The sequence below is a fragment of the Pleurodeles waltl genome, chromosome 5, assembly GCF_031143425.1.
Source record: "Pleurodeles waltl isolate 20211129_DDA chromosome 5, aPleWal1.hap1.20221129, whole genome shotgun sequence".
Lineage (NCBI taxonomy): Eukaryota > Metazoa > Chordata > Amphibia > Caudata > Salamandridae > Pleurodeles > Pleurodeles waltl.
This window is the reverse complement of record NC_090444.1, coordinates 1839538626-1839551119: the sequence shown is the minus strand read 5'-3', so window position 1 is coordinate 1839551119 and position 12494 is coordinate 1839538626. Positions and strand designations below refer to the sequence as shown.

The following is a 12494-nucleotide window of genomic DNA, read 5'->3' as shown; positions in this document are numbered from 1 at the left end:
GGCGGGAAAACACTTCTGCACGACTCTCCACGGCGAGAGGGATCCGTCCACCAAAGGGGAAGTCTCTAGCCCTTTTCGTTCCTGCAGAAACCTCAGCTTCTTCTGTCCAGTAGAAGCTTCTTTGCACCCGCAGCTGGCATTTCCTGGGCATTTGCCCATCTCCGACTTGCTTGTGACTTTTGGACTTGGTCCCCTTGTTCCACAGGTACCCTAGATTGGAAATCCACAGTTGTTGCATTGTTGGTTTGTGTCTTTCCTGCATTATTCCTCTAACACGACTTCTTTGTCCTTAGGGGAACTTTAGTGCACTTTGCACTCACTTTTCAGGGTCTTGGGGAGGGTTATTTTTCTAACTCTCACTATTTTCTAATAGTCCCAGCGACCCTCTACAAGGTCACATAGGTTTGGGGTCCATTCGTGGTTCGCATTCCACTTTTGGAGTATATGGTTTGTGTTGCCCCTATCCCTATGTTTCCCCATTGCATCCTATTGTAACTATACATTATTTGCACTGTTTTCTAAGACTATACTGCATATTTTTGCTATTGTGTATATATATCTTGTGTATATTTCCTATCCTCTCACTGAGGGTACACTCTAAGATACTTTGGCATATTGTCATAAAAATAAAGTGCCTTTATTTTTAGTATAACTGTGTATTGTGTTTTCTTATGATATTGTGCATATGACACTAAGTGGTACTGTAGTAGCTTCACACGTCTCCTAGTTCAGCCTAAGCTGCTCTGCTAAGCTACCATTATCTATCAGCCTAAGCTGCTAGACACCCTATACACTAATAAGGGATAACTGGGCCTGGTGCAAGTACCCCTTGGTACTCACTACAAGCCAGTCCAGCCTCCTACAGCTGACATTGTGCGTTCTCAGTGGTGAAGAAAAGTGACTTACCTTCGGTAACGCATTATCTGGTAGAGACAATATCTAGCTGCAGATTCCATACCTTTGAATTTCCCAGGCGTCACACTGGATCCAGAAGATTTTTGCGTGAGCAGTACCACTGCGTGCCGGTAGGTGGCGTTGATCAGTTCTGCGCATCGGCATTGTACATGCCGGAAGTGATGTAGCAATCAACTATACAGAGACCACCTTGGCACGGGAACGTTAAGTTACTTTTTTCACAACTTTCCACACCGGGGGGCGTGGAGCCATGAAGTACAAACTAGGGCCCTGAAAGGGATTTTCCCTGACCCTAGAAATCTTTCCGCAGATCAGGGAGAATGGGTGTGTCGGTAGGAATCTGCCGCTAGATATTGTCTCTACCAGATAATGAGTTACCAAAGGTAAGTAACTTGTTCATCTCATTAGGATATCTAGACGCACATTCCTTATCTTTGACTAGATACCCAAGCAGTACTGCCCCTGGCGGTGGGCTGAAGACAAATTTACTGGACTAGGAAGTCATGCAGGACCGAATGGGCGAAATGTCCAACCCTGCGGACCAGACTTTCCAGGCAGTAGTGTGTTACAAATGTGTGCAGGGATGCCCATGTTGCTCCCTGGCAGATGTCCAGGCCTGGGACTCCAGATGCTAACACAGTGGTCGCAGCTCTACCTCTGATGGACTGAGCCCTTAAGTCCTCAGAAGGCTGCTTTTTGGCCAATGCATAGCAAATGTTTATGTAGAGAACACCCCTGCGCAAAATGGCTTGTTTCTGTACTGCCTGACCTTTCTTTGCAATGGAGAGTTGGTCGTCCACCCGGAATTCTTTTGTGTGGTCAAGGTAGAACAACAATGCTCTTTATGGGACCAGACAATGGAGTTGCTTCTCTGCTTTAGAGGCAGGCGGAGGAGCATAAAAGGTGGGCAGGGTGACTGATAGGCCCACATGGAATGGAGTCACCACTTTCGGGAGAAAAGAGGCCGTAGGGTGAAGTACTGGTTTGTCTGGGAAAACAGACAGGAATGGAAGCTTGGATGATAAAGCCTGCAGCTTACTCTCCCTCTGTGCAGATGTTAATACTACAAGAAAAGCTGTTATGATGCTAGCAGCCAGAGAGGACAATTATGGAGAGGCTCAAAAGGAATACACATTAAGAAGTTAAGATCCCACTGAGGCATAATGAAAGGGGAAAGGGTAAACATATGTACAAAGCCCTTGAGGAATATACTTGCAGTAGGGGACGTAAATAAAGAGTGTTGGTCAGGCAGCTGCTAGAAGGCAAACAGAACAGATAGGTAACTTTTAATAATACCCTAAAGCACAACCCTGCTGGGCAAGGGTAATAACAAAGAGAGCAATATCAGAGAGTGAGGCAAAAAGAGGGTCAATAGACTTTTCTGTACAAACAAGCAAAAAAAAGACCACAGCACACAGTATACAACAGTACGACACAAGTCTTTACAATCCCTAATGTATGGTTTCTGTTGGATAGATGAAGAGAACAGCCACGTCGGTGTTCACATCTTTTCTTGAAATATGATCTCTTTATTTATAGGCAAAGTCACATTCAGTGAAAAGAGAACATCACTCCAAACACAGCCAACAGGTGTTTCGTCACACTGGTGATTTTTTCAAGGCTGCAGGAAAACATATATATCCATACTTTATGATTTGTTCTTAAGTGAACATAAATGGTAGACGCGACCAATTAGAACCATCACCTGCAAGAATTTATGGTCCTTGGAGAGGGACCATACAGAGAGTGATAGGATCCCAATGAAAACCAGTCAAATATGAGAACCGTGTACATGGCCAAACTACCATAAATCACAGAGGACTACCGAGGAAACACCATATGTACATGCCGAGTGCAAAGAGGGGAAGAGAGGGTAAAAAAAACAACAGATCCTAATGGTTTGCAAAAAGTGCATAGTTTTGAAGCACCCGGAGCAGCTAAGTGTAGTACCCAAAGAGAGAACTTAGTACGGTAAGCAAGAAGAAAAAGGAGACAGTGAATGATACATAAAACCCCCTGCAAGAGAATAGGTCAATTGAAGAGTAAAAAAGAGACCATCAAGCCTATGATCATACCTATTGGACGAAGTAATAAAAGCGAAATCAATACGTCAATCACAAAGTAAAGTGAGTCTTTGAGTCTGAAAATGTGAGAAGAGAGAAACAAAACAAACACAAAAAGTTACATGTTGTAAAATGCAAAAAAACGCAAAAAACGGGGTGAGGGGCCCGTAAAAAAACCAGAAATCTGAAAAATACCTCTAATCAGGCTATCCAGTATCAGTATGCCTCGACGGTGAAAAAGTCTAAAATCGATGAAAGGTAACCAGAGGTATGGACCATGATAAGTCCAATAGCAAAATTCTAAAATAAGATGAAAGGCCATTACTTAGAAAGAAATACTAGAAGTGAAGGCAAAACCCCCAAACAAGTCACTTACAAACGACCAGGAAAAATTATGAATTAAATGTATGTGAGCCCCAACTAATAAACCCCCCAAATGCCTATGCAAACAGTCAAAATCCTACAATGCCAAAAAAGACAAGTGTCTAGTTATGTCAATAGAGCAAAAACGCCTGGAGACACATATGTAGGCTGAATATAGTAGATCAAGGTAGTCTTATGTTAAGCTAAGTAAGTTGTGCATAGATAAAGTTACAACCCTCCAAGCGGTTAGGTGAGACATCAAAGTACCCAATTTAGAACGACGTTTGACAGTCACAGAATGAAACGACTGATACCGCCATTAGTCACAATCTACAAGTAAAAAACATAAAATGAGGCATAGCACTCCCTCCCGGCGCCCATTCTTAAGTACCAAAGTGAGCCACTAAGCACAACCAGAACCGAAGGAACAGTGCAGGAAGACAACCCCCTGACCGCAGGGTTCTACGTTTCGAAATAAACGAAAACCCAGCCTCCGACTCACCATTACCAGGCCAAGTGCCATAGAACTGAGTTGTGTTTCAATCCGGCAAGCAGTCAGTGAAACGTTATACACGCAACTTAAAGTCCGCGCCATCACGTGAAGAGAAAGTCATAGAGAGCGAGGTCGGTCTATAAAGACCATTAGAAAATAGAGTTTGAGTGACACTAACTAAATGGCAGCCATATTGAAACTGGGAACTGAATAATGCAAAATGTGAAGACCAAGTTGGATTATTCTGACGGTGAGTGAAAGAAGGCTGAGTATAGAAAAAAGATTTAAAACACAGAGCAGGGAAGAAACTACAAGAAGAAAGATGAGAAAAACACCATACGTTGAAAAGACAAGATTTATGATGAGAACAGGTCGCTGTCAAGTCTTGTCATAAGAGAGTTCAAATGAGAACAACGATAACAATAAAGAGAAATAAAAAGCAATACATAGTAATAATTACATAAGTGCAGAAGACATGTGTGTTATACAGAGACAACAAAAATATATGTAAACCAAAACTTGTGTAAAGCAGCCAGAATAGTAGTAGTTATTGGGTAAACATGAACAGTAATATGTGAATGAAAGTACATTCCTGTTACATGACATACCCCAATGCACAATGAAGATCCCATATCCCGAATAGTACATGGCAAGTGCACAACGCCTCACCGAGTGGGTCTGCTTAGTGTGGCCTCCTATAAGTAAAGATTGACGTTGTTTCAACGCAATCCGTTTGCTAGCCTTGGAAATCAAATCCTCTGAGTATCCCCTAGCACGGAAACGTTGTGCTAGGCTTACAAGCTCTTCTGTGAAAATCTTATTGTCACTACAATTTCGGCGTACCCGTACCATCTCCCCATAAGGTATGGCTTGAATTTGAGACTTAGGGTGTGCGCTATGTGTGTGGAGAATGGAATTACAAGCTGTCGGTTTTCTGTACAGTCTGGATAAAATCTTATTCCTGGTAATGTATAATAGAAGATCAAGAAACTCAATTTGGGCACTATCACTTTTGTACGTGAAGGTTAGATTGAAATAATTTGTATTGAGGTGGTCTGTAAGTTGTTCCAAGTCCTGGATGCTACCTGTCCAAATAGTGAGTATATCATCAATGTATCTGCCCCAGAACAGGATGTGTTGAGTAATGTGAGTGGGGCAGTTAGACCAAAGATGGCGTTTCTCAAATTGTGCCATGTAAAGATTAGCATAGGAAGGAGAAAATTTGTCTCCCCTGGCCACCCCCTGGCATTGTTGATACCATTGTCCATTATGTAAAAACACATTTTTCTCAAGAACTAGTCTAGTGAGATCCAGAAGCATTTGAGTGTGTTCATATAAGGTTGCATCACGATCAGCAAGTGTTAGGGAAAGCATATCTAAACCCTTTTCCAATGGAATGGAGGTGTACAATAAGCTAACGTAAAGGGTCACAAAGGTGCGCTCATCCATCCAATCTATATCCTCCAATTGACACAATAGATCCCTAGAGTCCTGTATGTAAGATGGTAAATTGCGTACCAGTGGTTGCAAAAATGAGTCATTGTATTTGGAGATTTGTTCAGTAGGTGAGCCTATACCAGAAATGATAGGCCTATCAGGAGGGAACAATCCAGACTTGTGAACTTTAGGTAAAATATAAATACATGGCCCCCGGGTTGTACTATTGTACAGATATCTGTATTCCTGGTCTGAGAGAAGGTACAAATTCTTCCAATACGTCAGTCTGTCACCGATTAGACTTACAACTTTTTGTAGAGGGTTGTCAGGTAGATGTGTGTAGGCTTTTGTATCACTGAGTTGTCTGTCAATTTCGGACTTTAGACTTTTCTGTACAATAATTTACAAATTTCTTCCATCAGCAGGTGCATATAGTCTTGGTAGAGGGACGTCTGGCTGCCAGAATGACATTTCAGACCTCAGGAGGAAGTTTGAAAGCTGTCAACTGTTGCTACTAAATCTCCATGCAAGAAGATGGAGAGTTGAGAGGTACAAGTGGAGGACCTTCCCCTGCTGCTCTGACAGAAGATCCTCTTGAAGAGGCAGCCTGATCGGAGGATCGATGCTAATGTTCAGAAGCTTGAGATACTAAACTTTCTGTGCCCAGTCAGGAGCCACTAGGATAATGTGGTCCTGGTCGTTCCTGATCTTCTTGAGAACTCTGGGCAGGAGTGGTATAGGTGAAAAGGCATACAGGAGGCCTGACATCTACTTGAGATGAAAAGAGTCTCCGAGCCACAACTGCCTTGGAAACGTGCAAAACTGAAATTGTGCATTCTCAGTGGAGGTAAATAGATCTAACCAAGGCTTTCCCCAGTGCTAAAAGAGATCTTGTTCCATCTCCGGATAGAGATGGCACTCATGATCTGCTAGGCATCGACGGCTGAGTTCATCAGCTCTGAATTTCAGAGAACTTGCCAGGTGTTGAACCATCAGATAAATTCCCTGCTGTTCCAGCCATATCCAGAGACGCAGTGTCTCTTGAAAAGCGTCCATGACTCCAATCTGCCCTGCATGTTGCAGTACCACATGGCTATGGTGTTGTCTGTGAACACCTGCACTAGCCTGCCCTTGAAAGAGGGTAGGAAGGCGTTCAATGCCAGTTGGATCACTCGGAGCTCCAGCAAGTCGATGTGAAGCATTGACTCCACCAGATACAAGAGTTCCCTGACCACCACCTCACCAAGGTGGCCACCCCATCCCAGGAGTGACGCATCTGTTGCTACTGTGAAGGCTGGTTGGGGAAGGATAGGACCATGGCCCCTGTCCCTTTTGGGCACCAGAAATATGCAGGAATAACAACCCTTAACCTCTCTATGGCTCTCTTGGGCAAGAGAGCCATCACTTCCTGGCAGAGAGGGGATAGATGGTCTATATCCTATCATACGTGGGTGGCATGGGGGGAGGGGTGGTCATGAAGGAGACGGAGTAGCCCCTTAGAACAATCTGCAAAACCCACTGGTCTAATATTATAGACCACCGGTGGGGCAGGTGATGGCCGATTCTGTCTCCCACTGTGTGCCCATGAATGTACGAGGGCAAACCAAAGGGGTTTGGTGGCTGTGGCTGCTGGGGTACCCGACCCACGGGGTCTGTGGGTACTGCACCCTCGGCCACACAGAGGCTTTGAAACTTGCACGCCATGGTGTCTGGGCTGGTAAAGACACAGCTGAAAGCTGCTTACCTGGCCACAAAAGGTGCAAAATGCAGACTGGGGTTGGTGAAAGGCAATGGACAGGCTCAAGTATCTGGCAGTAGCTCTACTATCCTTGAAGCGCACCAGCACAGTGTCTGCTTTGTCCCTGAAGAGACGAAGGTCATTAAAGGGCATGTCCATTATGATGCTCGGCCAAACCCACCGAAAAGCCAATTGTCCTCAGACAGGCATGGCGCGTAAAGACCACTAACGATGAAATCACTCTGCCCAGTGAGTAGATTGTGTCTGGTCCACATCAAATTGTGAAATTAGCTGTATCTTTCCCATCAGCAACAGCTTGGAAGAGTGCGGGCCCATGGCTCCACTAGGACAGTTACCAGAGCCTGTGCAACCATATCCCACACAGCATGGGCGTAGCAGCCCAAAAGGCACACAGTTTCATGGACACCAGTGCCAGGCTGGTGGAAGAGAACATCTTCTTCCCTAAGGTATCCAGCCTCTTGAACGCCCTATCTGGTGGGGTGGTAGGGAATATCCCAGTATTTACTTGGGGAGTTGAGGCTTGGACCACCAAGGTCTCAGGGGTAAGGAGATATGGAGGAAGATGTTCTGAGGGTGACACTCCTGGTTGAAACACCACAGTCAAGATGTTAGTCTTGACTGTCACTGAGGGCAACTGAAGGTCAAGAAACTCAGACGCTCTCTACCACCATTGCAAAAGAGGCTCCCTCCTCCATTGCCACGATAGGAGAGACCATGCCAGTATTTGGAGAAGTATCCAGTATGGAGGCATCTGCCAGGTTCTCACAACCGCCAGAGGTGAGATCCAGGGTCTGGTATTCTTCATGGTCCAGTGAGCCATTGCAATCCTCCCCAAGTCCGAAGCCACAGAAATAAGTGAATCATGGACCCAGTTGACACCCGAGTCAGCATCGTTCGATCCCAATCCGGCTCTGTATTGGAGTTGGGGTTCAGAATGTGGATGAGGCCACCAGGTGCTGCTGGCGATGGCGGGAATGTTGATATTGTTACTCGCATCGGGGAAGGTCTAAGTGGTAGGATGAGCGCTGGTCAGGAGAGGGAATGGGCCACTTTCAATCAGTCAGTTTTAATCACAAGGATTACATACTTTTTGTTTACACTACATCAATTTTTACACTCTGCTAGCCTAACCACTTGTTTGACTCCATACGGAACATCATAACATACTAAAACATCTGAAGAGCAGCTCCCGTTTAGAGTGGAAGCTGTAATCCATACTGTGAATTGCTGTTACAGTGTGAGGAGAATTCCTACGATGAAGCATGCCACCTCTGGTAGATTTGGTATTTTGTCCTATTAAAGGAACACTTCACTGACAGTCTAAGTTTCAAATAATATAATCATCACATGATTGCAATTTATCTCTTCTCAAAGCCAAGTGTCAGTTCTTATAGGTGTATGTAGTAGTGGTGTTTCTACAACCCCTGTCCCATTCCACCACTGCATTAGGGCAAACCTCAGCAGTGTGCGAGATTTCTTCGTACAATTCTTTGCCATCCCTCTGTAGTACCAACATGGTTGCCATATTTATAACCACTTTTTGCGGCATCATCTATCTTCGTAGACCTGCTTTTCAGCAAGTATGCACCAACCTATTTCTTCTTTCCAGCTGTCCAACTCAGACAGAATCTTTGCTCCCCACTATCTAGCCATGTTTCTTTTCTCCGCTTCTAGGGAGAGGCTTATAAATAGTTTCACACATTTTGACAGGCATCCTTGTCCCCTTATACTGAGCAGGAACAACTTTGCCGCCTCATTTCTCTGAAAGCCGACTGCCACTCTTCTGTAAATTCTAGTGCTTAAATATGCCGTTAAATTAGGGTGAACAACTTTCGAAGAAGTCAACATAGCATTAATTTAGTATATTGGTCTGTACTTAAGGTTGGCTCCAGTCAGGTTGTCTATGTGTATGAATGTCTGCATGTTCTTGTGCATGGGTGCTTGTTTGTCTATAGGCCCCCGTGCATGTGTGGCAGTAGGTGTACTGGTCTATTTGTGCATGAATGTCTCAGATTATTTGTCTGCATCTATTTCAATGCATGGATGGATGTTTTATGCCGGTGAGCGTTTGTGCACTGCACAAAAATGCAAGAGATACTGCCTTAGTCAATGTTTGTTTTTTGCTTTGTAACTCTTGTTTGTATATTTATTATAAAATCCATTCAATTAAATAATCCAAAACTTTTAAACATTTAAAGTATACAATGTCATTAATTATTATCATACCTTCATAAGATGTGTCATTGCATCTTTAAAAAACACTATGTCAAGAGAAGAACCTCTAATTGTTTCATTGAGTTGTTTTTGAAAGTCTTTCAGTTTTTCTGTAAGAAATTCATAGCTTGGAATCTGAAAAAAATCAATAAGATACATTTTAACCAATGTTATGAAAATATTTTTAGAATTATTACAGGTGCCTCAGAACATATCCATGGGCTTCAATAGAGTTTGGTAGGTGGGAGCACTGCTGTAAACTTGAGATCCTCCCACCTCATTTACAGGGGGAAGAAAAACACAAGGTTTTCCGATGGCACCTTGGCATTACTGGACACCTGTCACCGGGCCAAAAGGTAACAGTGACAGTCCCTAGTTCTTGTTACTACAGAGTGGCTGTCACTGGTCTGTGTGGCAGACCCAGACAGAGAAACAATAACCGCTCTTGCACAGGGAGGACAATTCCTGCGCATCAAGGTTATTGCTATTTGAACAAGCATTGGCAAAGCCAATAGGTCTTGCCTGTGCAAGATCTATTGGCTTTGCCAATGTGTTTTAGCCATTTTGTTCACCAGCATGGCTGCTGTTCAGCCTGGCTAAAAGCTAGTGGCATAGAGGAGAGTGGTGTGGAGTGTCGTAGAGTCGAATGGCGAACAATGGAGTATAGTGTTGTAGAGTGGAGTGGCAGATAGTGTTGTGTATTGGAGTGGCATAGTGTGGAGTCAGACAGAGTGGCATACAGTAGAATGGACTTGTGTAATGTGCATTGGCACCGAGTGTTGCAGAGTATAGTGGCATACAGTGCAGTGGCATTGAGTGCAGTGGCATTGAATTCAGTGGCATACAATGCAGCATCGCTGAATGAAATGGCATAGATTAGAGTGGTGCAAAGTAGAGTGCAGTGGTGCAGAGTGGAGTGGGGCAGAGTGGAGTGGCGCTGAATCCAGTGGCGTAGAGTAGAGCGGCGCAGAGTAGAATGGCATAGAGTAGAGTGGCATAGAGTGCAGTGGAGTAGAGTGGTGCATAGTAGAGCAGCATAGAGTGGTGCAGTTTAGAGTACAGTGCCATAGAGTGCAGTGTAATAGAGTGCAGAGGCTTAGAGTACAGTATTGCAGAGTAGAGTGGCACAGAGTTCAGTGACGGAGATCGTAGTGTTGCAGAGTAGAGTATTAGCGTGCAGAGGTGCCGAGTGGTGTAGAGAGGAGTGGTGTAGAGTACAGTGATGCAGAGTAGACTGCAATGGCGTAGAGAGCAGTGGCATAGAGTGCAGTGGTGCAGAGTAGATTACAGTGGCGAATAGTGGATTGGAATGAAGTGCAGGGGCATAGATTTGAGTGTTACAGATTAAAGTGCATTGGTGTAGAGTGTATTGGTTTAGAGTGCAGTAGATAGAACTAGCAATGTTGCAGAGTGGTGTAGAGTGGAGTTGTGCAGAGTGGATTAGTGTGGCCTAGACTGCAACGACGTAGAGTTCAGTGATGAAGAGCACAGTAGTGTAGAGTACAGTGGAGAAGAGTGCATTGTCACAGAGTAGAGTGGTACACAGTAGAGTAGAGAGGCGTAGCATGAAGTGGCATAGAGAGCAGTGACATAGAGTGAAGTGGTGCGGAGCGGTGGTGTGGAGTGGTGCACAGTAGAATTAAGAGGCATAAAATGGAGTATTCATGGTTTGGTAGCACACTGACATCACAGACAATACATTTTCAATTGAAATGACCATTATATTTGCACAGACATACAGTTTTACTAATAAAACTATACAGTGCACAGACGGAAACGTGTGGAAATTGCATCATCTAGTTTAACGATTCTTTTTGATTATATTAAGTATTTGTTTCCAACACACTTCAGAAATAACACAAATGTGTTTCATTTGTGCATTCATAATTGGAATATATTCTGGAATACTTACACAGTTCATTTAAATGTTGTCATGTGCTAGAAATAAACCCCTTTCTACTTCCAGTATCAAGCAAGATTGTCACATAAATCCTCTCACTTTGAAGTCGGAGAAAGAAAGTAAACAAGCGCCTTTGATAAACAGTGCCTGACATTTTACCTCGGTCTTTGAATGCACAGCAAATATAATGAGATAAGAAAAAGATTTGAAGACCTGTTAACAGAAAGCGAGTTTGTGGAAGGATACAGAAAACACAGTTTAGGCAACAGGAGGGACAAACTGCACCTGGACAGTCTAAAGCAAATAAAGCCAGCAAATGGAAAGTCAGAAAGTGTGAGTTACAGCCCACAAAGCCAATGATAATCAACGGGTGGAATGCATTCCTAGCTCAACTTTCTGAAAGTTCCCAAGATGACTTTAGCAAACCAGACTGGTAGACTGCAACCTAAAAAGTATATGTTAGTAACAAAATAAAGTAAATGCCTAACAGACAAAAACAAAAATACATGACTGCGTACTCAGTATTTATCTCAGCCTTTTGTACTTCCACAGAAATCGCAGATGCGCTTATAGCTCAAAGGTCCTTGCCATGGATGCATGATTGCAGTCTTGTCTGGGTGTCTTCTTTTCTTCTTTTTCTTCCTTTTGGGTGGTTTGGGGAAATTCCAGTGATTTACTCCTGCTTTCCTGGTCGGTGGGGGGTATTGTGTTACTTACCTCTGTGTTTTTCTAGTACCACCAGTTCCCCTCCACACATTCCACTTACCTAGGTGCGGGTTGTAGGAAAGTTCAATCTTGCCTGGCATGCTACCCCAATTTTTATATGTATGTAAGTTTGTTTTTGCCTGTCTCACTGGGATCCTGCAAGCCAGGGCACCAGTGGTCATAGTTTGTGGCCTGAATGTGTGTATCTGTGTAATGACTAACTGTGTCACTGAGGCTCTGCTAACCAGAACCTCAGTGCTTATGCTCTCTCTGCCTTTAAAACTGCCACTATAGGCTAGTGACCATTTTCACCAATTCTGATTGGCACACTGGAACACCCTTATAATTCCCTTGTATATGGTACCTAGGTACCCAGGGTATTGGGGTTCCAGGAGATCCCAAAGGGCTGCAGCATTTCTTTTGCTTCCCATAGGGAGCTCAGAGAAATATTACATAGGACTGCCACTGCAGCCTGAGTGAAATAACGCACACGTTATTTCACAGCCATTTTTCACTGCACTTAAATAACTTATAAGCACCCTTTTTCTTCAACCGCGACCTTTCCAGCTAGCAAAGCTTGTTTAGGATCTTTCTCCAAGGAAACAATGCTGCATCATCCGGAACTCCATTGGACATCTTCTGCAT

The 12494-nt window shown here is 43.9% G+C and overlaps 1 protein-coding gene across 1 annotated transcript in view; it reads right to left on the bottom strand.

The window, feature by feature from the left end:
- Positions 1–12494, bottom strand: part of DNAH8 (dynein axonemal heavy chain 8) — a 9979189-nt gene that overhangs the window by 2319419 nt on the left and 7647276 nt on the right. Inside the window, exon 58 of the mRNA XM_069236651.1 lies at positions 9257–9379. Coding sequence (XP_069092752.1) covers positions 9257–9379 — 123 coding nt within the window. The remainder of the gene's footprint in view (positions 1–9256; positions 9380–12494) is intronic.